Source organism: Oncorhynchus keta, chromosome 11, assembly GCF_023373465.1.
Source record: "Oncorhynchus keta strain PuntledgeMale-10-30-2019 chromosome 11, Oket_V2, whole genome shotgun sequence".
NCBI lineage: Eukaryota > Metazoa > Chordata > Actinopteri > Salmoniformes > Salmonidae > Oncorhynchus > Oncorhynchus keta.
This window is the reverse complement of record NC_068431.1, coordinates 36,849,114-36,876,603: the sequence shown is the minus strand read 5'-3', so window position 1 is coordinate 36,876,603 and position 27,490 is coordinate 36,849,114. Positions and strand designations below refer to the sequence as shown.

The 27,490-nt window shown below is 42.7% G+C and overlaps 1 protein-coding gene across 1 annotated transcript; it reads left to right on the top strand.

Moving 5' to 3' along the window:
* The first annotated feature begins 386 nt into the window (after nt 1-386).
* LOC118390746 (retinal guanylyl cyclase 2-like) lies at nt 387-26,676 on the top strand. The gene is made up of 19 exons (XM_052457051.1): nt 387-1,423; nt 1,848-2,146; nt 2,552-2,921; nt 3,040-3,118; nt 3,247-3,361; nt 3,594-3,713; nt 3,943-4,026; nt 4,153-4,329; nt 4,430-4,586; nt 5,312-5,461; nt 5,607-5,755; nt 21,282-21,445; nt 21,637-21,829; nt 22,021-22,195; nt 23,064-23,162; nt 23,925-24,019; nt 24,308-24,393; nt 25,078-25,170; nt 25,474-26,676. The coding sequence occupies exons 1-18, from the start codon at nt 613-615 to the stop codon at nt 25,160-25,162; spliced, it is 3,408 nt and encodes a 1,135-aa protein (XP_052313011.1). The 5' UTR covers nt 387-612; the 3' UTR covers nt 25,163-25,170; nt 25,474-26,676.
* Nucleotides 26,677-27,490: the final 814 nt, after the last annotated feature.

The following is a 27,490-nucleotide window of genomic DNA, read 5'->3' as shown; positions in this document are numbered from 1 at the left end:
GGGTGCCTGCTTTGTTATTCAACTTGCTTTGTTATCTTGCGTACTTTCTGTTATCCTGTGAACCCTCTTCATTGCTCCTGGCAGCTATATTTTAATATGTTATGTAATAAACCTATATTAATGGTAATATAGTTCAAGTCCAATTATTATAGAAACAATGCATTTCTGAGCCTCTGGTGACACTGTAGCTCACCAACAAAAACAGAGTTTTGTCCTAGAAAATTGAGACAGTAAATAATACATGTGTCAATATTCTAATTTTGTTCTCTCTCTCCCTCCCTCTTTCTGATATATTCCATGGAAGCAGTAATGGCTGGGAGTCCAGTGGTGACCTTCCCAGCTCTGGGTTAGTGCCCTACAGAGCGCTAGGGGGGGTCAGAACACACACACACACACACACACACACACACACACACACACACACACACACACACACACACACACACACACACACACACACACACACACACACACACACACACACACACACACACACACACACACACACACACACTCCCCTCCCTCACACTCTTCCACACACGCAAACTCCCTCACTTCCAACCCTCCACTCCCCATCTGTGGTGTCTGACTAGATAGAAGCCCTGTAGGAGAATGGCAACTCACAGAAACTCTAGTTTTCTCATCAACCTCTCCCACCACCCACGATGGACACAAAATCCCTCAATGAGGGAGAGAAGGAGACAAAGAAGGACAGAGGATACAGACCCATTGAACAGTACAACCCCCACATCTAAATCTGCAGTGCTACGCTCCAGAAGCTGGTGGGGCAACTGGCTTATGTTGCCCCTGCTGATGGCCACCTATCTACCGTGTGAGGCCTGGGGCGCCACTTTCACTGTGGCCGTAGTTGGGCCCTGGACATGTGACCCTATGTACTCCAAAGCCCTCCCTGACCTGGCTGCCCGCCTGGCCACCGCCCGCCTCAACAAGGACCCCTACACTAAGAAAGGCTACTGGTACGACTATACTCTGGTCAATGAGGACTGTAAAACATCCCGCGCTCTGGCCCGCTTCACCTCTCTGGAAGGATATGGCTCAGCTTTTCTCGGCCCTACTAACCCAGGCTACTGCTCTTCGGCTGCCCTGTTTGCGAAAAACTGGAATAAGCCCCTTTTTTCCTGGGGCTGCCTGAAACCCAACATGGAGGATGGACAGTATCCCACCTTTCATCGGCCACTGCCTCTGTCCTCCCGGGTTCTGTTTTCTATGCTGCGGTACTTCCGCTGGGCCCACGTAGTCATTGTGACGTCAGAGGATGACCTGTGGGAGGCTACGGGACACGAACTGGCGGCCTCTCTGAGGGCCCTGGGCCTGCCGGTCAGCACTGTGGTCACCATGGAGCCTGACAAAGATGGGCCCACAAAAGCCTTGAAAAGGATACGGGAGTTAGACCGTGTCAGAGGTGTGTATGCGCATTTGTGTTTGTTTGTTTGTTTATGTGTGTGTGTGTATTTGTTTAAGTGTGTGTGTGTTTGTGCATGCGTGCATTCTTGTGTGTGTGGTAAAAGGTGAGAGGAAAGATACACAACATCACTGACTAACTGTCATCTATTCCATTGTATGACACTGCCACACTGCAATGACTAATAATTGTCTCTACTATTTCCTTCTTCTGTCCCCTATCTCTGACTTTACTAACTTTTTACTCTCCTCCTCCTCCTCCTCCTCCTCCTCCTCCTCCTCCTCCTCCTCCTCTTTTCCTCCACCTCCTCCTCCTCCTCCTCCTCCTCCTCCTCCTCCTCCTCCTCTTTTCCTCCTCCTCTTCTCCACCTCCTCCTCTTCTCTTCTCCTCTCCAACTCCCTCTCCCCTGCCTCTGCCTCTGCAGTGGTCATTATGTGTATGCACTCAGCTTTGATCGGTGGTGTGGCCCAGTATCAGCTCCTAACCTCTGCCTTGAATATACACATGATAGATCGAGGCTACGTTTTTATCCCCTACGACACCCTCACATACTCACTGCCCAAGGGCACAAACTTTAATACCCTGACCAATGACAGCTTGTTGAGAAAAGCCTACGACGCAGTTCTCACAATCACCATGGATTCTGGCGAGAATACTTTCTATCAGCGCTTCAAAGATGCTCAGGAGAAATTTGAGATCCGCACCAGCACTCCACCAGAGCAGGTGAGACATCCCAGAACACAGCTCCTGGGATATTCATCTAGTCATCATTAGTCACACATGCCATGGACATGCAGTACTGTAGCAAGCACCTTTGGATGAACAACAGTCCTCTTGAGTTTTAGTTCTTCACAAACAGTTTACCTATAGGTCTTTGGACCTCTCCAGCCTTAAAACCAAATACATATGAATGTTGTTGGATTGTTTCATTATTGATGATAATGACCAGTGGTTTGTCAGTGTTGTACCACTGTCTTAGTAATGGTATGTTCCTCTATTTCTGTACTCCTTGCCTAACATCATCAAAACCCTTAGTGCCAGTCTAAAGAGTCTACAGACAGAGTCTTCCATAACAGTCGGTCAGATAAATGACTTATACATTGTCCCCACTCTTCTCCCCTGACGTAGGTGTCTCCATTTTTCGGCACCATCTACAACATGATATATTACATGGCCTATGCAGTAGAGAAGAGTCGGATGGCAGCGGGGCGCTGGGTGGATGGGGAAACCATGCTCGAGAGCGATGGAGGAGTCAAATTTGAGGGCTTCAACCAGCACATCTCATCCGACAAAGATGGGTTGGGGATGCTGGCTCGCTACGTGGTCCTGGACTCAGACGGGGGAGACAAACTCTACATGACACACACTCTGGAGGCCCCCCACACCCTTGGCAAATTTGGGGCGGTCAAGTACAATGGGCGCTCCATCCACTTTGCAGGCAGTAGCCCCAGCACAGACTCCCGTTGCTGGTTCAGTCCATACATCACCTGCGGTGGGGGTAGGTAGTCTAGCGTTGGGGTCAGTGATGTACCAGTAGCCTATGGTAAAATGAGGTCTGTGTTCCCTCAAGCTATTTCTCTTCATAACTCTTTCTCGATCCCCCTCTCTGCCTTTAGGAATGGATGCGGGTACTATTCTCTTTCTGTTTGTCCTGTTCTGTGGGTTGGTTGGAGGTGGAGCTGCCTTCTATATGAAGTAAGTTAAGCTTAAACACAGAGAGGAGTGTCCCAATCAGTGGCCAATTTTGTCTTCTGCATTGAACAAACTTTTGATTGTAAATGAGGTTGCTGATGTTTTGGGGTCTTCCCTTTGTGTCTGACCAGGAGAGGTGGCCAGATTGGAATCAGCTTTGGAGGATCAGGGGAAGGAGAAGGGTCCTTAAAAGTAGTCTTGAATCTGAATGACCTGATTTTCATCAATACCCAGACCAGCACAAGGGTCAGCTTGATGCCTATCATACCATAAAAGGATTATAGCCTAAATACTGTATTTGTATGTGTGTGTGAGTTTTTCTGTTTAAAGTCCCTTATCTTTGATGGACTGTCTATTCTGAAGCCATTGTAACCTCTCCTCTCCTCTCCTCTCCTCTCCTCTCCTCTCCTCTCCTCTCCTCTCCTCCTCCTCTCCTCTCCTCTCCTCTCCTCTCCTCTCCTCTCCTCTCTCTGAGTAGAAGCTGAATGAGGACAGTATGATGAAGAGTCAGCTGGATGTGAAGACGCCTCGCCACTCAGTGTCAGGACGCAGCTACTTTGCCTCCACCCCTGACAGCTCCAACGTCGCCGTCTTCAAGGTGGGTCACATGTTAATGTGGTGAATCTACTTTCAAACACAGACAGCAATCCAATATTCCAATGTGTGATGTGCTGCATGTAAGAAATAACACCCAATGTTGCTAATTTTGCCTGTCTTGGTGACAAACAGTTATAAACAAATACATCTCTGTTTGGTGTCCCTGTCCCTAGCTTTCGGGGTTTTCCAGATAAACATTTGCTAATACCTTTGTATTATGTATTCACTAGGGTGACTGGGTGTGGTTGAAGAGATGTCCCAATGGAAACACTGTGTCTAGTGTCAGTAATAGCACAAAAACTATTTTCACAAAGGTGAGTGAGTGACTGACTGAGTGAGTTAGTTAGTCAAAACAGCAAGACATTGAAGCGCTGTCTGAACGCTGCACTGTTCCTCTGTCATAACCTACTTCTCCTCTCTAACCTCTCCCCCTCTCTCAGCTCAGGGACATGCGGCATGAGAATCTCAACCTGTTCCTAGGCCTGTTCCTAGACTCAGGGATATTTGGTATTGTGACAGAGCACTGTACCAGGGGCAGCTTGGAGGACCTTCTCAACAACGAGGAAATGCGTCTCGACTGGATGTTCAAGTCCTCCCTGTTGATGGATCTGATCAGGGTAAGGAGGAAAACAACTCTCACATTCATAGACATTTCTGACCATATCTCTCTCCTCGTTGTTTACACTGTCCTCAATCTTTTCTGACCCTCCCTCCCAGGGAATGAAGTACCTGCACAACCGGGATGTCATCCACGGGCGCCTGAAGTCCCGAAACTGTGTGGTGGACGGACGCTTTGTGCTAAAGGTGACTGAGTACGGCTTCAACGAGATCGTATCCACCCAGAGCATCAACTTTGACAAAGGCAGGCCTGAGGGTAAGTCCATGGGGACATGAGTACTCAACATATCAGAGACAGCAAATCATCCTCATCCAAGTAATTACAAGAACCAAAGACACTTGTTCATTTATCCCTCTAGTCAGGATGTGTGTGAAAAACATTTAATCTAAACCGCTACTTTTGTGCCCTAACTCCCTGGTCCACCTAACAGATCACTTAATCCAACCCTCCACTATTGTCCCCTAACTCCCCAGTCCACCTAACAGATCACTTAATCCAACCCTGCACTATTGTCCCCTAACTCCCCAGTCCACCTAACATATCACTTAATCCAACCCTCCACTATTGTCCCCTAACTCCCTGGTCCACCTAACAGATCACTTAATCCAACCCTCCACTCTTGTCCCCTAACTCCATGGTCCACCTAACAGATCACTTAATCCAACCCTCCACTATTGTCCCCTAACTCCCTGGTCCACCTAACAGATCACTTAATCCAACCCTCCACTCTTGTCCCCTAACTCCCCAGTCCACCTAACAGATCACTTAATCCAACCCTCCATTATTGTCCCCTAACTCCCCAGTCCACCTAACAGATCACTTAATCCAACCCTCCAATCTTGTCCCCTAACTCCCCAGTCCACCTAACAGATCACTTAATCCAACCCTCCACTCTTGTCCCCTAACTCCCCAGTCCACCTAACAGATCACTTAATCCAACCCTCCACTCTTGTCCCCTAACTCCCTGGTCCACCTAACAGATCAGCTGTGGGTGGCTCCAGAGCTGCTAAGGAACTCCAAGCTGATGAAGAGGGGAACGTTCCAAGGAGACGTCTACAGCTTCGCCATCATTATGCAGGAGGTCATCGCCCGCTGTGCTCCCTTCTGCATGCTGGACATGCCTCCCAAGGGTTAGACCTCCAATCAAACAGTACCACCATACATGGGGCTAGTTGTGTCAGATGTAAAACCTAATACAGCAGGAATGGCCTCCATGCCAATGTGAACAATACAATTATTGGAGAGTATAGGTGTGTGTGTGTGTGTGTTTGACAGAGATCCTCAGTAAGTTGATATCCCCCCCACCACTGTGTCGGCCCACTGTGTCAGTGGATGAGGCTCCACTAGAGGTGATCCAGGTCATGAAACAGGCCTGGAGTGAGGAGCCAGACAAGAGACCCACCTTCGAGGAGATATTCAAACAGGTAGCCTACTTTACTTTTCTAAAAAACAGTTTTTTGCTTTGTCATTATGGAGTATTGTGTCTAGATTGGTGAGGGGGGGGGGACAATTTAATACATTGTAGAATATTGCTGCAACGTAACACAATGTGGAAAATATCAAGGGGTCTGAATACTTTCTGAAAGGCACTGTATACACATACACATGCAGTGGGGCAAACAAGTATTTAGTCAGACCCCAATTGTGCAAGTTCTCCCACTTAAAAAGATGAGAGAGTCCTGTAATTTTCATCATAGGTACACTATGACAAAATGAGAGAAAAAATCCAGAAAATCACATTGTACGATTTCTATGAATTTATTTGCAAATTATGGTGGAAAATAAGTATTTGGTCAATAACAAAAGTTTAACTCAATACTTTGTTATATACCCTTTGTAATGACAGAGGTCAAACGTTTTCTGTAAGTCTTCACAAGGTTTTCACACACTGTTGCTGGTATTTTGGCCCATTCCTCCATGCAGATCTCCTCTAGAGCAGTGATGTTTTGGGGCTGTTGCTGGACAACACGGACTTTCAACTCCCTCCGAAGATTTTCTATGGGGTTGAGATCTGAAGACTGGCTAGGCCACTCCAGGACCTTTGTTGCCCGGGCGGTGTGTTTGGGATCATTGTCATGCTGAAAGACCCAGCCACGTTTCATCTTCAATGCCCTTGCTGATGGAAGGAGATTTTCACTCAAAATCTCATGATACATGGCCCCATTCATGCTTTCCTTTACACGGATCAGTCGTCCTGGTCCCTTTGCAGAAAAACAGCCCCAAAGAATGATGTTTCCACCCCCATGCTTCACAGTAGTTATGGTGTTCTTTGGATGCAACTCAGCATTCTTTGTCCTCCAAACACGACGAGTTGAGTTTTTACCCAAAAGTTATATTTTGGTTTCATCTTTCCATATGACATTGTCCCAATCTTCTTCTGGATCATCCAAATGCTAGCAAACTTCAGACGGGCCTGGACATGTACTGGCTTAAGCAGGGGGACACGTCTGGCACTGCAGGATTTGAGTCCCTGGCGGCGTAGTGTCTTACTGATGGTAGACTTTGTTACTTTGGTCCCAGCTCTCTGCAGGTCATTCACTAGGTCCCCCCGTGTGGTTCTGGGATTTTTTTCTCACCGTTCTTGTGATCATTTTGACGCCACGGGGTGAGATCTTGCGTGGAGCCCCAGATCGAGGGAGATTATTGTATGTCTTCCATTTCCTAATAATTGCTCCCACAGTTGATTTCTTCAAACCAAGCTGCTTACCTATTGCAGATTCAGTCTTCCCAGCCTGGTGCAGGTCTACAATTTTGTTTCTGGTGTCCTTTGACAGCTCTTTGGTCTTGGCCATAGTGGAGTTTGGAGTGTGACTGTTTGAGGTTGTGGACAGGTGTCTTTTATAATGATAACAAGTTCAAACAGGTGCCATTAATACAGGTAATGAGTGGATGGCAGAGGATCCTCTTAAAGAAGAAGTTACAGGTCTGTGAGAGTCAGCCACAACTTTTTTGCCCCACTGTACATACAGTACATTGTTATGGAATATGTCAGGTAGTTTAGACAGCACACTCCAGCTCACTATCACTTCCAGACTCCATTCCCCCAGGGGGCAGCAGCAACTTGTCCAACTTGTCCAAGTGTATGTATATGCACATCAGGTTCCATCACTTAAGGTGATGGTTGGTTGGTTTGGTGGAGATAATGCCTTTAGTTTGGTTTTAATTCTTTACTTTGGGCATGCCGTTTGTAGTTTTCCTTTTTGTGTATATTTATTTTTGTCACCATCTGTACCAATCAATAATCTATTTGGACTGGCTGACCAAGAGGTCAAGAGGGACAGAGCTGGTCCTGGACCAAGATAAGATTGCTGCCTCCCTGGGAACATGTACACCTAGATTCATACACAGATTTTTCACATATATGCACATCTTAAGTTAGGTTACAGACCAGTTAACTAGGCCTTAAACCCCTACACTTAGAGAGAGCAACAATATTAGTATGCTAGTTAATAGTTTTCGTAACAACATTTTGTAGAAGAATGGTGTAATATGCTATTGTTAAGGACACCATGCCACTTCCTCCCGATTCGGACCATACCTGGCGCGAACTCGGGACCTCTTCCTTACTAGCACACGTGACTGTCCTCGCTTAGCCGATTGCTCCACCTCAAAATCTAGCTCATGAGGGGATCGAAGCCGGACACATAAGGCTGAGGAATAAGTTTCACACATCCCCATGTGCTACAGTATGATACATGTCTAATTCATTAGGTTATTCATTGACAATATTACCTGTGAAGGTTGAAGCACCACCTACTCTTTTGTAGTTGGTAGGAAACAATAAATAGCTACAGTTATACAGGGTAGGTCCTTGCCTGTTGCCCTGGGCCAGACCTTAAAAATACATATTTTCCAGGACGTTCAAAAGGCATATTTTCTCGATGTTGAAAAATATATATTTTCCGGACATTGAAATCAGGTTCATTTTCAGATCTGAATGAAAGTTGAAAATATGTCATTTATAGACGTCTATATTGTTCCAAATCCAGACCGGACAAAATCTGAACCAAAAATGTATGTCCGTGGACGTTGAAATCAAGTCCTGTCTGGACCGCACCAAATCTGAACCAAACATAGACATCCTATGATTGGTTCAGATTTTGTATGGACCAGACCAAAAACCAATGTCCATGGATGTCCAGACTGTACCAAAAAAAGATGTCCAAAAGGCATGGTGTCGGACCGTGCTTACTGAGGTGTAGCCTAGTGTTGCCTGAAATATAATTTTATGAATGTCCATCTATATGGTAAGCCTACTGTTTGTAAAACACAAAAAATTACAAAAAAAAGATGTCGGCTCGTGCTTACTGGGGTGTAGCCTACCATGTCAACCGCAAAGAAATTTGATGAATGCCCATCAATGTGGTAGGCCCACCATTTGTAAAACAGGCCGTTGTGTTGGCATTATTAGTCCTGAATCCTGTGAATAATCCGTTTGGCTATTTAAACTCTGAATATCAGCTACCCAACTTCATCAGGAGGTATCGTGTCGCTATTTGCAATGTGTTTATATGGCAGGAAAGGCAGAAGTATTTTCTTTTTCGCTATGATCAGCTTGTTAGAAATGGACGGATAAAAACGTGAACCCACTGTTCATGACAATGGGGTGAAACTCCTGGACAACGGTTGTGATTGTCCATTCCATAATATCCATTTTACATTGACCTGCTCTGTTTTTCTGATATGTTGTTTAACATGACAGCGCATTTCTTTATCGATTGGGTGCCATTTTGGTTAGGTTATTTGAAAAAAGTATATATATTATAATGCCATCACATTACACTGTCACACATTTTATCTCCAGCCTGTAGGCTACAGAAAAGGCCACATACTCTTTCTACCATATCTGCTACATGATTTATGTTAGATAGTTTCTTTGATGGAACGTTGGTGGTGTGCCTCAGCGCTGCGTTTCTCCCACAGCACCCTGCCCCGACCTTTGACAAAATTGGCTTTTTTTTTTAACTAGGCAAGTCAGTTAAGAACAAATTCTTATTTTCAATGACAGCCTAGGAACAGTGGGTTAACTGCCTGTTCAGGGGCAGAACAACAGATTTGTACCATGTCAGCTTGGGGGTTTGAACCTGCAACCTCCCGGTTACTGTTTTTTGGACTGGCTGACAAGGCGCCATCAGCGCTAAACTGAAAAACCCATATTCCACTGGTAGTAGAGAGTATGTCATTGTTTTTGTGCAGAATTATGTGAGGTTTTATGTGTTGTTGGAGGTGCGTTTTGGTCCGTTTAACTCAGAAAATGCCGCTCTCGTCAATCTGTCGCCATTGGCAGCCACCTAATGCTGCCTAATGTGTGGGCCGATCTTGCAATTATAACTAACTACAATTATTATAATTCTGAAAGCAGTTGAGTTATTGAATGACAAGACAAATGAATCTCTCAGAGGCAGTGAATGCTTTATAAACAAATAAGACTTATTTTAAGCGCATCAAGATAAAACAATTCATTTTACAGGATTAATGATTAATGAAGGATTTGGATCAAAATTATACAATAGGGTTACAGATTCAAAATCAACAGGGAAAAGGGGAATTAGATAGTCAGGCAAGCAGTTGTTCTAATAATTCTAAAATGAAACAACAAGGAATTTATAGGAGAAAGATAGTAATAATATAGATGTACACACAGATTTACATGCTCAAACCAATCAGGGATTTAAGGGATGAGAAGACAACATTGAATGCATTAAAGTAAACTCTGTAGTGGCTCTGGGTCAAAGTGCAAATGAGTCCGAATGGGTTTCTACCCTGTGTTTTGTATACAGTGTTTGTTTGGTCTTTGTCTCCATGCCTTTTACATGGCACGCTGTAATTTGGGAAATAGAAACCCCTATTACGCATTCTACCTACATGTACATACTACCACAACTAACCAGTGCCCCGCACATTAACTCTGTACCGGCACCCCCCTGTATATATTGTTATTTTTTTAACACTCCTCTTTAATTACTTGTATCTCTTATTCTTATCTGTATTTTTTGAAACTGCACTGTCAGTTAGGGGCTCGTAAGTAAGCATTTCACTGTAAGGTCTACCTACACCTGTTGTATTCGGTGCATGTGTAACGGTTTTTGTCCTCTTCTGAGGAGGAGTAGGAAGGATCGGACCAAAGAGCAGCGTGGTAAGTGTCCATGTTAAATTTATTCAATAACTGAACACTGAAACACAAAGTAAACACAAGAACAACCGAAACAGTCCTGTCTGATAGAGACGTAGAGACAGAAAACAATCACCCACAACCAAAATGGGGAAAACAGGCTACCTAAGTATGATTCTCAATCAGAGACAACGATCGACAGCTGCCTCTGATTGAGAACTATACCAGGTCAAACACAGAAATACAACATAGAAAAAATAACAGACTACCCACCCCAACTCACGCCCTGACCTAACTAACACAAAGACATAATAAAGGAACTAAGGTCAGAACGTGACAGCATTTGACTAATACAATTTGATTTGAAACAGACGTTAGGCAGCAATAGAGCTCGCCAGCTTGTAGTCCTAAAAAACAGAAATAAGTTCCCTCTGGTTCATTCAGCCATTCATATGAGGGAAATGAATGAGGAAATAATGGGGTTTTGGAATAAACACCGACAATAAGGTCTGAGGTTAACAGGCTTAGGAGATTGTATGTTTTGTTTTATGAGATAATATCAGTCAGTTAACATGACCATAATGAATTCTGAAGCCTTTATGTGCTCATTTTGATTATATAAATGCTTAAAAATTCACAAAATTGTCTCATAGAACAAAATGTATAAGACCCTATTTCGGTGTTTATCCCCCCCAAAACTACAAAAAAAACATACATTTTGTGTTTATTTTTATTTAACGAGGCAAGTCAGTTATTAAGAACAAATTCGTATGTACAATGACGGCCTATGAACAGCAGGTTGCCTTGTTGTAAGGGGTGCGTACTGGCAGCAGAGAAGCCAGGCGCAGGAGAACGGAACAGTTTAATAACAAAAAACACCGGAAACAGAACAAACAATCAATCAATCAATGGGTACAAAACCCGTTGCACACCAGACAACCGTGCACATGCTCTTACAAGAAACTATTCTTGACAAGGACATGGGGGGAACAGAGGGTTAAATACACAACATGTAATGATGGAATTGAAACCAGGTGTGTGGGAAGACAAAAACAACAAATGGAAAATTAAAAGTGCATCGATGATGGCTAGAAGACCGGCGATGCCGACCGCCGAACACCGCCGAACAAGGAGTGGAACCAACTTCGGGGGAAGTTGTGACACTTGTTCAGGGGCAGAACAACATTTACCTTGTCAGCTCAGGAATTCGATCGAGCAGCCTTTCGGTTACTGGCCCAACGCTCTAACCACCTGCCTCCCCAATTTCCCAATAAGCTTTGGCCAAACAGCCATTGTGGAGTTAGTGCCTACAAAAATACACTATTACTAGTGCTCTTTATGCGCTGTTTTCGTGAAATGCTTATGTAGTCCAGTTTGAATGGAGAGCAAGGGTGGAGTCAGGCATGCATCAACAACAACATTTTTTGATTTTGCCCCATCGATATTTATCCTTGAAAACAGTGCAATTATATGAAACTATATGTATTTGTATTTACATTAGTCTATAGCCTACTGCAAATTATTGTTTGTTCCCGAACTGGCAAGTTGGTTCAACTTGTTCAAATCAAATAATTTTATTTGTCACATGCACTGAATACAACAGGTGTAGCAGACCTTACAGTGAAATGCTTACTTTACAAGCCTTTAACCAACAATGCAGTTCAAGAAACAGAGTTAAAAGACATTTTTACTAAATAAACTAAAGTAAAAAATAAAATCAAAAGTAACACAATAAATAACAATAATGAGTCTATATGTCTGAATCGCCGCATCCCCAGCCAGCCCAACCACTCACTGGACCCATATTTACTTTCAATCTCTTTTCGATTTTTAATTTGATTATACCTCCCGGTAACCTGCCTCACCCAATGTGATACGGAATCGCTATTATTTTTAATTTTTAGAACACATTCAAGAACCTCCAGAAGCTAACCAGATAACTAGCTACAAGCTATTTAGTCATTGTTAGCCACTCCTAGCGGCTTTTACCTTCTGCACAGCCAGCCAGTTTTTGAAAAACCTGGATAATACTCGCCAGTCCAGCTTCCCTGCCCCATCCACCGCTGCCCCCTGGACACTGATCACTTGGCTACATAGCTGATGCATGCTGGACTGTCCATTAATCACGGTACTCCATTCTGCTTGTTTATGTTTTATCTGTCGGCCCCAGCCGCACTCAGGCTCTGTGTGTAGTTAATCCGACCCTCCCTGCCTAGTCAACGCCATTTTACCTGCTGTTGTTGTACTAGCTGATTAGCTGTTGTTGTCTCACCTACTGTTTTAGCTAGCTCTCCCAATTCAACACCTGTGATTACTGTATGCCTCGCTGTATGTCTCTCTCAAATGTAAATATGCCTTGTATACTGTTGTTCAGGTTAGTTGTCATTGTTTTAGTTTACAATGGAGCCCCTAGTTCCACTCTTCATACCCCTGATACCCCCTTTGTCCCACCTCCCACACATGCGGTGACCTCACCCATTACAACCAGCATGTCCAGAGATACAACCTCTCTCATCATCACCCAGTGCCTGGGCTTACCTCCTGTGTACCCGCACCCCACCATACCCCTGTCTGTGCATTATGCCCTGAATATATTCTACCATGCCCAGAAATCTGTTCCCTTTATTCTTTGTCCCCAACGCTCTAGGCGACCAGTTTTGATAGCCTTTAGCCGCACACTCATACTACTCCTCCTCTGTTCCGCGGGTGATGTGGAGGTAAACCCAGGCCCTGCATGTCCCCAGGCACCCTCATTTGTTGACTTCTGTGATCGAAAAAGCCTTGGTTTCATGCATGTCAACATCAGAAGCCTCCTTCCTAAGTTTGTTTTACTCACTGCTTTAGCACACTCTGCTAACCCTGATGTCCTTGCCGTGTCTGAATCCTGGCTGAGGGAGGCCACCAAAAATTCAGAGATTTCCATACCCAACTATAACATTTTCTGTCAAGATAGAACTGCCAAAGGGGGAGGAGTTGCAGTCTACTGCAGAGATAGCCTGCAAAGTAATGTCATACTTTCCAGGTCCATACCCAAACAGTTCAAACTACTAATCTTAAAAATTACTCTCTCCAGAAATAAGTCTCTCACTGTTGCCGCCTGCTACCGACCCCCCTCAGCTCCCAGCTGTGCCCTAGACACCATTTGTGAATTGATCGCCTCCCATCTAGCTTCAGAGTTTGTTCTGTTAGGTGACCTAAACTGGGATATGCTTAACACCCCAGCAGTCCTACAATCTAAGCTAGATGCCCTCAATCTCACACAAATCATCAAGGAACCCACCAGGTACAACCCTAAATCTGTAAACAAGGGCACCCTCATAGACGTCATCCTGACCAACTGGCACTCCAAATACACCTCCGCCGTCTTCAACCAGGATCTCAGCGATCACTGCCTCATTGCCTGTATCCACCACGGAGTCGCAGTCAAACTCTCCCTAAAACACTTCTGTGAGCAGGCCTTTCTAATCGACCTGGCCCGGGTATCCTGGAAGGACATTGACCTCATCCCGTCAGTTGAGGATGCCTGGTCATTCTTTAAAAGTAACTTCCTCACCATTTTAGATAAGCATGCTCCGTTCAAGGAACCAATAACTCATTAAATGTAAAAACATTTTTTTTTATCCAGTCAGTCAGGAAAGCCAAGGCCAGCTTCTTCAGGCAGAAATTTGCATCCTGTAGCTCCAACTCCAAAAAGTTCTGGGACACTGTGAAGTCCATGAAGAATAAGAACACCTCCTCCCAGCTGCCACTGCACTGAGGCTAGGTAACACGGTCACCACCAATAAATCCATGATTATCGAAAACTTCAACAAGCATTTCTCAACGGCTGGCCATGCCTTCCGCCTGGCTACTCCAACCTCGGCCAACAGCTCCGCTCCCCCCCGCAGCTACTCGCCCAAGCCTCTCCAGGTTCTCCTTTACCCACATCCAGATAACAGATGTTCTGAAAGAGCTGCAAAACCTGGACCTGTACAAATCAGCTGGGCTTGACAATCTGGACCCTCTATTTCTGAAACTATCCGCCGCCATTGTCGCAACCCCTATTACCAGCCTGTTCAACCTCTCTTTCATATCGTCTGAGATCCCCAAGGATTGGAAAGCTGCCGCAGTCATCCCCCTCTTCAAAGGGGGAGACACCCTGGACCCAAACTGTTACAGACCTATATCCATCCTGCCCTGCCTATCTAAGGTCTTCGAATGCCAAGTCAACAAACAGGTCACTGACCATCTCGAATCACACCGTACCTTCTCCGCTGTGCAATCTGATTTCCGAGCCGGTCACGGGTGCACCTCAGCCACGCTCAAGGTACTAAACAATATCATAACGGCCATCAATAAAAGACAGTACTGTGCAGCCGTCTTCATCGACCTTGCCAAGGCTTTCGACTCTGTTTTTCTGATGACTGCCTTGCCTGGTTCACCAACTACTTTGCAGACAGAGTTCAGTGTGTCAAATCGGAGGGCATGCAGTCCGGTCCTCTGGCAGTCTCTATGGGGGTGCCACAGGGTTCAATTTTTGGGCTGACTCTTTTCTCTGTATATATCAATGATGTTGCTCTTGCTGCGGGCGATTCCCTGATCCACCTCTACGCAGACGACACCATTCTATATACTTCCGGCCTGTCCTTGGACACTGTGCTATCTAACCTCCAAACGAGCTTCAATGCCATACAACACTCCTTCCGTGGCCTCCAACTTCTCTTAAACGCTAGTAAAACCAAATGCATGCTTTTCAACCGTTCGCTGCCTGCACCCACACGCCTGACTAGTATCACCACCCTGGATGGTTCCGACCTTGAATATGTGGACATCTATAAGTACCTAGGCGTCTGGCTAGACTGTAAACTCTCCTTCCAGACTCATATCAAACATCTCCAATCGAAAATCAAATCTAGAGTTGGCTTTCTATTCCGCAACAAAGCCTCCTTCACTCATGCTGCCAAACTTACCCTAGTAAAACTGACTATCCTACCGATCCTCGACTTCGGCGACGTCATCTACAAAATAGCTTCCAACACTCTACTCAGCAAACTGGATGCAGTTTATCACAGTGCCATCCGTTTTGTCACTAAAGCACCTTATACCACCCACCACTGCGACCTGTATGCTCTAGTCGGCTGGCCCTCACTACATATTCGTCGCCAGACCCACTGGTTCCAGGTCATCTACAAGTCCATGCTAGGTAAAGCTCCGCCTTATCTCAGTTCACTGGTCACGATGGCAACACCCACCCGTAGCATGCGCTCCAGCAGGTGTATCTCACTGATCATCCCTAAAGCCAACACCTCATTTGGCCGCCTTTCGTTCCAGTTCTCTGCTGCCTGTGACTGGAACGAATTGCAAAAATCGCTGAAGTTGGAGACTTTTATCTCCCTCACCAACTTCAAAAATCTGCTATCTGAGCAGCTAACCGATCGCTGCAGCTGTACATAGTCTTTCGGTAAATAGCCCACCCAATTTTACCTACCTCATCCCCATACTGTTTTTATTTATTTACTTTTCTGCTCTTTTGCACACCAATATCTCTACCTGTACATGACCATCTGATCATTTATCACTCCAGTGTTAATCTGCAAAATTGTAATTATTTGCCTACCTCCTCATGCCTTTTGCACACAGTGTATATAGACTCTTTTTAAAATATTTTTTCTACTGTGTTATTGACTTGTTAATTGTTTACTCCATGTGTAACTCTGTGTTGTCTGTTCACACTGCTATGCTTTATCTTGGCCAGGTCGCAGTTGCAAATGAGAACTTGTTCTCAACTAGCCTACCTGGTTAAATAAAGGTGAAATAAAAAAATAAAAAGTAAAAGATATATACAGGGGGTACCGGCACCAAGTCAATGTGCTGGGGTACAGGTTAGTCAAGGTCATTTGTACACAGGAGTAAAGTGACTATGCATAGATAACAAACAGGAGGGGGGTCAATGTAAATAGTCTGGGTGGCCAATTTATTAATTGTTCAGCAGTCTTATGGCTTGGGGGTAGAAGCTGTTGAGGAGCCTTTTCAATCTGGATTTGACGCTCCAGTAACGCTTGTAGTGCGGTAGCAGAGAGTACAGTCTATGACTTGGGTGACTGGACTCTTTGACATTTTTTGGGGCTTTCCTCTGACACTGCCTAGTATATAGGTCCTGGATGGCAGGAAGCTTGGCCCAGTGATGTACTGGGTTGTGCGCACTTTCCTCTGTAGTGCCTTATGATCGGATGCCGAGCAGTTGCAATACCAGGCGACGATGCAACCTGTCAGGATGATCTCTATGGTGCAGCTGTAGAACTTTTTGAGGACCTTGGGACCCATGCCAAATCTTTTAACTTCTTATGGCTTGGGGCAGTATTGAGTAGCTTGGATGAGTATAACAGAACTCATATGGCAGGCAAAAACCTGCGAAAAATCCAACCAGAAAGTCATTGCCTATCGAATATACAGTGTCTCTGGGGTCATATTGCACTTCCTAAGGCTTCCACTAGATGTCAATAGTCTTTAGAACCTTGTTTGAGGCTTCTACTGGAAAGGAGGAGAGAATAAGTGCTGATTGAGTTAGGGGTCTGCCAGAAGGCCATGAGCTGATCACAAACGCACACGTGAGAGTTAGCTTATTGCATTTCTACAGACAAAGGAATTCTCCGGTTGGAACATTATTGAAGATTTATATTAAAAACATCCTAAAGATTGATTCTATACTTTGTTTGACATGTTTCTACGAACTGTAATATGACTTTTCGTCTGAACTTTCGCCTGGATGTGCCCGCGCCTCGTGAGTTTGGATTGTGTACTAAACGCGTGAACAAAAAGGAGGTATTTGGACATAAATTATGGACTTTATCGAACAAATCAAACATTTATTGTGGAACTGGGATTCCTGGGAGTGCATTCTGATGAAGATCATCAAAGGTAAGTGAATATTTATAATGATATTTCTGACTTCTGTTGACTCCACAACATGGTGGATATCTGTATGGCTTGTTTTGTTGTCTGAGCGCTGTACTGAGATTATTGCATGGTGTGCTTTTTTGGTAAAGCTTTTTTGAAATCTGACACAGCGGTTGCTTTCAGGAGAAGTTTATCTAAAGTTCCATGCATAACACTTGTATTCTCATCAACATTTATGGTGAGTATTTCTGTAAATTGATGTGGCTCTCTGCAAAATCACCGGATGTTTTGGAAGCAAAACATTACTGAACGTAACGCGTCAATGTAAACTGAGGTTTTGGATATAAATATGAACTTTATCGAAGAAAACATACATGTATTGTGTAACATGAAGTCCTATGAGTGTCATCTGATGAAGGTCATCAAAGGTTAGTGATTAATTTTATTTCTTTCTGCTTTTTGTGACTCCTCTCTTTGGCTGGAATAATGGCTGTGTTTTTCTGTGACTAGGTGTAGACCTAACATAATCGTTTGGTGTGCTTTCGTTGTAAAGCCTTTTTGAAATCGGACACTGTGGTGGGATTAACAACAAGTTTATCTTTAAAATGGTGTAAAATGCTTCTATGTTTGAGGAATTTTAATTATGTGATTTCTGTTGTTTTGAATTTGGCCCCCTGCACTTTCACTGGCTGTTGTCATATCGATCATCAGATGACACTCATAGGACTTCATGTTACACAATACATGTATGTTTTGTTTGTTTGATTTATCAAAATATGAGTTTACATTGGCGCGTTACATTCACTAGTTCCAAAAACATCCAGTGATTTTGCATAGCCACATCATTCAACAGAAATACTCATCATAAATGTAGATGATAATACAAGTTATACACATGGAATTATAGATATGCGTCTCCTTAAATCAACCGCTGTGTCAGATTTCAAAAAAACTTTACGGAAAAAGAAACCCATGCAATAATCTAAGACGGCGCTCAGAAGAAAATGTCACAATAGCCGCAATGATGGCATCAACACAAACAAGAAATTACATGATAAATATTCCCTTACCTTTGATGATCTACATCAGAAAGCACTCCAGGAATCCCAGGTCCACAATAAATGTTTGTTTTGTTCGATAATGTCCGTTATTTATGTCCAAATACCTTCTTTTGTTAGCGCGTTTGGTATAGATATCCAAACGCTCATTCTGGTCAGCGTTACATCGGACAAAAACTTCAAAAAGTTATATTACAGGTCGAAGAAACATTTCAAACTAAGTACAGAATCAATCATTATGATGTTTTTAGCATATAGCTTCAATAAAGTTCCAACTGGAGTATTCCTTTGTGTTAACGAAGTTAACAAACTATAGTTTTAGCAAGTCGGTTAGGACATCTACTTTGTGCATGACACAAGTCATTTTTCCAACAATTGTTTACAGACAGATTATTTCACTTATAATTCACTGTATCACAATTCCAGTGGGTCAGAAGTTAACATACACTAAATTGACTGTGCCTTTAAACAGCTTGGAAAATTCCAGAAAATGATGTCATGGCTTTAAAAGCTTCTGATAGGGTAATTGACATCATTTGAGTCAATTGGAGGAGTAGCTGTGGATGTATTTCAAGGCCTACCTTCAAACTCAGTGCATCTTCGCTTGACATCATGGGAAAATCAAAAGAAATCAACAAAGACCTCAAGTCTGGTTCATCCTTGGGAGCAATTTCCAAACACCTGAAGGTACCACGTTCATCTGTACAAACAATAGTACGCAAGTAAAAACACCATGGGACCACTCAGCCATCATACCGCTCAGGAAGAAGACGCATTATGTCTCCTAGAGATGAGCGTACTTTGGCGTGAAAAGTGCAAATCAATCCCAGAACAACAGCAAAGGACCTTGTGAAGATGCTGGAGGAAACAGCTACAAAAGTATCTATACCCACAGTAAAACGAGTCCTATATCGACATAACCTGAAAGGCCGCTCAGCAAGGAAGAAGCCACTGCTCCAAAACCACCATAACAAAAGCCCAATTACAGTTTGCAATTGCACATGGAAACAAAGATCGTACTTTTTGGAGAAATGTCCTCTGGTCTGATGAAACAAAAATAGAACTGTTTAGCCATAATGACCATCGTCATGGTTGGTGAAAAAGGGGTTGGCTTGCAAGCCGAAGAACACCATCCCAACCGTGAAACACATGGGTGGCAGAATCATGTTGTGGGGGTGCTTTGCTGCAGGTGGGACTGGTGTACTTCACAAAATAGATGGCAGCATGTGGAGGAAAATTATGTGAATATAAAGCAACATCTCAAGACATCAGTCAGGAAGTTAAAGCTTGGTCGCAAATGGGTCTTCCAAATGGACAATGACTCCAAGCATACTTCCAAAGCTGTGGCAAAATGGCTTAAGGACAACAAATTCAAGGTGTTGGAGTGGCCATCCCAAAGCCCTAACCTCAATCCTATAGAACATTTGTTGGCAGAACTGAAAAAGTGTGTGCTTGCAAGGAGGCCTACAAATCTGACTCAGTTACACCAGCTCTGTCAGGGGGAATGGGCCAAAATTCCCCCCAACTTATTGTGGGAAGCTTGTGGAAGGCTACCCGAAAAGTTTGACCCAAGTTAAACAATTTAAAGGTAATTCTACCAAATACTAATTGAGTGTACTGTATGTAATCTTCTGACCCACTGGGAATGTGATGAAAGAAATCAAAGCTGAAGTAAATCATTCTCTCTACTCTTATTCTGACATTTCACATTCTTAAAATAAAGTGGTGATCCTAACTGACCTAAGACAGGGAATATTTACTCGGATTAAATGTCAGGAATTGTGATAAACTGAGTTTAAATGTGTTTGACTAAGGTGTATGTAAACCTCTGACTGTGTATGCTTTGATTGAAGCAAAATACAAGAAAGGCTAATAGTTTTGTTAACATCATCTGCTCTAATTCGCTCATGAAACAGTACCTCATGAAGATCTAAATGCATATTCCCATGAATATGATGGATATCAATGAAATGTTTGGCATGGAGATGCAGTTTGGACTTTAAGGTAGCCTATGCCTAACTTGTTGTTTGAGGGTATTAGAAATATAACGTTTTCTTGAGATAATACGTGGGTATAGGCAGACATTGCAATTGGAGGATTCATATCATGCATATTCTATAATGATAGGTTATTCAATTGGCTACGTCTGTCAGTAAAAACTTTGATTGAGGAAATTACATTTTTATTGCTCCGTCACCTAAAAAAAATCCACTACACCACTTTATACTATATTTCCTCACTATGAGGTTGGAATAATACTGTGAAATTCTGAAAATGTAGATAATACACTTTTAGCGCAAGAGCAGTTTTAAAAGGCTGCCTGTAATTTCAGCCTGTTTTGTAGGGTTGGAGTTTTGGCCTGCCAGGTACCATCAACATTAAACAGTTCCAACCCTCTCTGCCAATGACAGTTTCCTCTTCCCACTCAGAACACTCCCAGACAATACTAGCAACATTCTTGCTTGCTCTTTGCCAAGAAGCTATTTTTGTTTATTTTTGACACTTTTTATTGAAAACAACTGCAGAAAAGGTACTTAATTGTTACCCAGAAATGATCTGATATTTAGATAAAAATGTCTGCATTGGACCTTTAATCCTGAATGTGGTGGGGAAGGGGGAGAGAGTGATTAGGTCCTGTCTTTCATCTCTGCTGTTGGTGAGCAGCTCTGCTGGTTCCAGGCACCTCGGATCGGCCTGCTATTCAGTCAGCCAGATGTACAGAGGGGTTGAATTGACCCTACAGTTTTTTCATAGACATGCATGAGCACACATCTGAACACAATGAACTCAGTCTCAAGCTAACAAGAACTCAAAACAACATGCTTTTTGTTAACTATATTACAGTAATATGTAACATACTTCACTTCCTCACTGCATGCTGTATGTTTCCCTTTCATACTTTAGTTCAAGAGTATAACCAAGGGGAAGAAGACCAACATCATAGACTCAATGCTGCGTATGTTGGAGCAGTACTCTACTAACCTCGAGGACCTGATTCGGGAGAGGACAGAGGAGCTGGAGGTGGAGAGGAAAAAGACTGATCAGCTGTTGGCCCAGATGTTGCCCAGGTCAGTCCCCCCCACTCCTCCCACTTCACATTAAAAGCTGAACTCTTAAAAAATGTCTCTGTATTGAGAATATTGAATTGTATTACTGTGCAAGGCAAAAAACAATTTTATTCATTGGCCGCTGGTAATTTATTCTCCTAACCTCTATCCACATCCCTCTATCAACTCCCTTGTCTCATCTTACACCATAGGTCTGTGTGCCTGGCCCTGAAGACGGGCAAGCCTGTGAAACCAGAGCACTTCTCTGAGGTCACTCTGTACTTCAGTGACATTGTGGGCTTCACTACCATCTCTGCACTCAGCGAGCCCATTGAAGTGGTAGATTTACTCAATGATCTCTACACACTCTTTGATGCCATCATCGGGCAGCATGATGTCTACAAGGTGAGAATCCTGTCCTGCTGCAAAATAGTTGTGTCCTATTAGTGATGCAATGGAAGCTTGTTCTACTTTCAATACAAATCCTGGAAGAAAATGGCTGCATTCCTTAGTGTGCATGAGTTTATGTCACCTCCTCCTAATTTTGACAAATTTCCCAATTGGGACAATAAAGATATTGATTGCGTGGCCTTCAGGTGGAGACCATCGGAGATGCCTACATGGTAGCCTCTGGAGTTCCAAACCGGAACGGTAGACGCCACGCAGCTGAGATGTCCAACATGTCCCTGGACATCCTGCACTGTATTGGAACCTTCAAGATGAGGCACATGCCTGATGTCAAGGTCAAGATTCGCATCGGCCTTCACTCTGGTGCGTGGAACATCTAAAATTCTTTGTCATATTTTTATCCTCTGCCTCATCGTTCATAATGTAGACTAATTGACTGGCCTTTTCTCTTGAAAACCACAATTCTTCATTCGTTTTTTAGCTAAACGGTAATCCTGCCACTTGGTTGGGGATAATATAATAATAACAACATATTCCATTTACTAGATACTTTTATCCAAAGCGACTTACACTCATGCGTGCATAAATGGGTCTGGAGAAATGTTACTGTCAAATTCATAGATGGAGCTATAGACTGGCAGTCCATGAGATCAACTGCTATACATTGCAGTTCATGCATATGCAACAAAGTCATTAGGTGAATAGTACAATTCAATACATAAGCAAACTATACTTTTGACATGTTATATTTAATGACATTTGAGAATGAGTATTGGAATTCTATAGAACATGGCATTAACGTCAGACTATTGGAGCAAAAGTGTATTTTTACCTGATCCCCGTCTGGAACATATTCCTGGAATGGTGCAATGTCATCCACTAAGCCCTGTCATCCTATTAGTCTTCACTGCCTAATGCTTTCTTCTCGTTACTCTACCCTACCAATTAATATAGAAGGTTTTGCGTGTTTCTAGTAACACAGAAGTGACTACTTTTAGGTATGGTAAAGGACAGCGCAGGGAAAAAAAACATAATTGACAAACAATAAAAATATTCTAACATCTCTGCTAAATAAGGATATTCTGCAATTAAACTAAATTTGCCATTTTTTCTCGAGAGACTTTTGTGAGATATTGGAGGCTTTTTGAATGTCATGAATAACAAGTCATAAATCAGGGCATATGCTACTTCTTATCTTATCAGTATGTCTGTGTGTTTCTGTGTCCACCAGGCCCTGTGGTGGCAGGAGTGGTGGGTCTGACGATGCCTCGGTACTGTCTATTCGGAGACACTGTCAACACGGCTTCTCGAATGGAGTCAACAGGGTTGCGTGAGTACCTCACTCTTGTTGTTGGCCCATCAAGCCGTGTGAGGTCACTAAGGATAGGGACAGGTGTATTGCCGTTTGTGTGCATGCAACAAGAGGCTAAGGAGGGTTACGATGAGCAGTCCTGACTAATCCTTTAAGACTATCAGTAGAATTAGTGGGCAAATTTAGGGTTCAATAAAAATATCCTCCGTGTACGGGCTTCCCTCAGATATCCTTTCACCAACAATTCTGCTGGTACAGCAATGGTAAACTTCATAATGTGTTGAGATTTGTATGTGTTATGAGTTAAAGTAACAACTATAAAAACCATTGGCGTGATGATATGAATAAACAACCTCATAATCTTTTCATTTTTCAAGACAATATATGCTTATTTAACTGCTGATTGCTAGCAACACATAGGGTATTTCATAGAGTATAAACTGTATGTACTAGTCAGTGACATGAGTACAGGAAATTTCACATCTACTCCCATCAAGTGGCCATACATATGAATTGCTGCACAAAAAAACTGCTCTTGTGAGTGTTGTCAATGGGCTCACAATAAATGATATTTTGTTACTCTATAATAAATACATTTATGATCAACCAGTGAATGAAAATCGAAATATATGTAGGATATGCGAGTACTGTATGATGTCACAAGTGTTGATGCTCTATAGACATGAATAACTAATGGTAATTGTTTACACTGAAACAACTGTCAGAATATATGAAGACTAATGCAGCCTTTGTGGTTGCTGTTGTTGTTTGATATCCCAGCTTACAGAATCCATGTCAACCAGAGCACAGTCGATATCCTACATGAACTGAAAATGGGCTACAAAATAGACACCAGGGGCATGACAGAGCTGAAGGTAGACACACACACACACACACACACACACACACACACACACACACACACACACACACACACACACACACACACACACACACACACACACACACACACACACACACACACACACACACACACACACACACACACACACACACACACACACACACGGACCCAAATAGTGAATTCACTTAACTTACCACGGAAATATCTCATTTTTATTTGTCACATGCTTTGTAAACAACAGGTGTAGACTAATAGTGAAATGTTTACTTCATTCTGTTATTTCCTACTTCTCTTTCAGGGGAAGGGAATTGAAAACACATTCTGGTTGGTTGGGAGAGCTGGGTTCGACAAGATTCTCCCAAGACCGCCTGACCTTACTCCAGGGTAAGATTTAACAAGCCTTCCTGCTCTATTTATGCTGTACTTTATGTTTCTCCTAACTATACTCGTATTGACTCTCAGTCCTGCCAGCTGCTTGTCCCAGGCCCCTTATCAGTAGTGCTCATGAAACCCGTTCACATCAAAGTTGATTTTCATCTATAGGTCATTGTGGATATAGAGGATAAGATGTCCAAAAATAATTGTAAAAAATCTGATAATGTGCTGACCCATTGACCATTTGTCAGATTGTGTGTCTGGAACTAAACGTTTTATGAATCACCTGACCTGACCCTTGTGTCATAGTTTAGTTCACATGTTGACCCAAACGTAAAATTCTTCATCTATTACCTCTCTGTTGAACTGAATTAATCCTTACCTCCCACTACCACTACATGTGTGATGAACGCTCTCCCTGGCATTCAGCAAACATCGCTGTAATGTTTTAAAACACTACCCTGGTGGTTGCCTCATTTAGACCTGTCCAGATGAACATTTTAGATCTGTGTTAAGAGTTCAAACTCAGTTGTAATGAACATTCTGTTGTCAACAGCAGTCAGTGTGGATATTGCTTTTGTTGCTTCATATGCTGGGTTTGACATGTTTAATGCCTATTCCAAGAGTCTGAGTGCTCAGTGTGCACTGCCAATCAAACAAGACATTAAGCCTTCTGTCTTTGACTTTCCTCAGGGCAAGTAACCATGGCATCAGTTTGGAAGAGATTCCTCCAGATAGGAAACAGAAATTCCTTGACCGGCAGGCGAGGAATAAGTAGCCTGTAAGGTACGCCTGGTTTAGCCATCATATTCTAGATTTACAATGACTTTATTTCCAAAATGATTTGTAATGTAAGGGATGTCACTGATGTCATTGCATTTATGATATCCCTTTATGATATCCCAATTCAGGTACATATGTACGCTATCCCTGATGCAGTGAAAATAATTACAAAAATGTAATAAAGAAGTAAGCGTTATGCGACAAACCCATTACACCTTTTTGTTTGTCTCAATTCAGGTACATACCAATGAATGCTGCATTTATGATATCCCTTTATGAGATAATATATCAGATTTTCTTCCACAGATTGTGTTGCCCAGTCCTCCTACCTGTTGGAGTGAAAGACCAGATAGGTGAATTGACCAGGTTGGTTGAGAGGATGGGTTAGGGGTGTGTCTGACAGACCGTCTGTCGCATCACCCCATGTGTCCTGTCGAGTGCTGATCCACATTGCACAAATAAGCCAAAGTCGGAGAGACACTGTCTGTCTTTAACACAATACATTTGTTTGCACAGAGCAAAGATGAGTTAAAATAAGAGTATTTCTTACATTTAGCAAATGTGGGAAATAGGAGGGATAAATAAAGGTGTATTACAATTATGCACAAAATACCAAATATATTGATTTAGGAGTCACTGTAGAATGAAAACATCACAACACAAACATGGGAAGAGATTGGCTCTTTGCTTGAAATAAACTATAAATGACCATGATATTGTGTGTAATATACTGTATGTATCTCTACGGTCTCTTTTGCTTTGTAGAAATATTTGACAGAGTATAGAAAAGTGTTCATACTCCACTATATAACAAGGGTATATTTAAGCAATAAGGCATGAGAGGGTGTGGTATATGACCAATAAACCACTGCTAAGGGCTGTTCTTCAGCACGACGCAACGCAGAGTGGCTGGATACAACCCTTAGCCATGGTATTTTGGCCATATACCACAAACCCCAGAGGTGCCTTATTGCTATCATAAACTGGTTACCAATGTAATTAGAGGAATAAAAATAAAAGTTGTGGTATACGATCTGATATACCACGGCTGTCAGCCAATCAGCATTCAGGGTTCGAACCACCCAGTTTATAATAAAATGTAGCACATGCTCTATTTCAAATGTGGTACTGTAATCTCTCTCAATGATACATTCATCTTAGAAGTAATGTATTTCCTTCCTTGTGGAAGAATCTGGTCCAATGCGTTTTTTAAATGTCCTTATTGTCATGCTTCAATAATTAACGCCTTCTGATTGTTTGAATGATATTTGAAAATTATCAACCCATTAGAAAATATTCATTTATATTTTTTCAAACATTTGCCAGCTGGAACATTAATTGAATAATTTTCACATAAAATAAATGTATTGCAAAATCACTGTTCCCAAAATGAAGCTTCACGTAAACAGATTATTAGTAAAAACGTTCACTCATACATTTATCTCTATAGAGATACAACTATTTCTATGCCCCTCTCTTTAAAATCATGCTTCATTCATGTTATTACTGTATTTATTTTCGTATTCAATAAAATTCACATGTATAGGTAGTATATCACACTTTTTTTTTAACTGTAAATTTGTTTTAACAATATGCATTTTCTTATAACAAAGAAATAAACTGAGCAATGGGTTGAATAAATGTTCCAATGGGAAACATTTAGATGAAAAACATTAGACCAAATTGTAAACTTTTCAGGTTACAAAATCATACCAACAGCATACCACCCTGCATTCCACTGGCTGGCTTACCTCTGACGCTAAACAGGGTCTGTTTTGGTTGGTCCTTGGATGGGTGATTAGATGCTGCTGGTAGTGGTTTTGGAGGGCCAGTAGGGGGCACTCTGGTCTAACAGAAATCCCAATGCCCCAGGCCAGTGAAGGGGACATTGCCCTGTGTTGGGTGCTGTCTTTCAGATGGGATGTTAAATGGGTATCCTGACTCATTGGTCATTAAAGAATCCCATGGCACTTATTGTACGAGTAGGCCCCATTCCATCATGGCCACCTAATCATTCCCCTAATTGGCACAAATCAAACCTCACCTTTCCAGCTGATGTGTGGTGAGTGTTCTAGTGCACAAAATGGTTGTAGTGCTTCACCCAGGTGGGTTGGTGGTGGATGATGTGAGTTTCTCCCTTGCTTTGAGTACCTCAGTTGCTAGATAAGTGCTATATAAAGCCAATCAACTTCAAACTCAATTCTTATAGGGTCTGGTCAACAGCATGTTGCCTTTCACTCAAGCTATTTTCTGCTCTATGAATTGGTTCAAATATTACATTTAAGTAACGTAAAATGTTGGGGGAAAATAATGCCAGCACTCT

Bases quoted from the DNA above. Each gene is read 5' to 3' on its own strand.
- LOC118390746 (XM_052457051.1), top strand. From the start codon at position 613: ATGGCAACTCACAGAAACTCTAGTTTTCTCATCAACCTCTCCCACCAC. The intron at 5,462-5,606 runs GTTAGACCTCCA...TGTGTTTGACAG, and splicing joins GCTGGACATGCCTCCCAAGG to AGATCCTCAGTAAGTTGATA. The intron at 21,830-22,020 runs GTGAGAATCCTG...CGTGGCCTTCAG, and splicing joins GGCAGCATGATGTCTACAAG to GTGGAGACCATCGGAGATGC.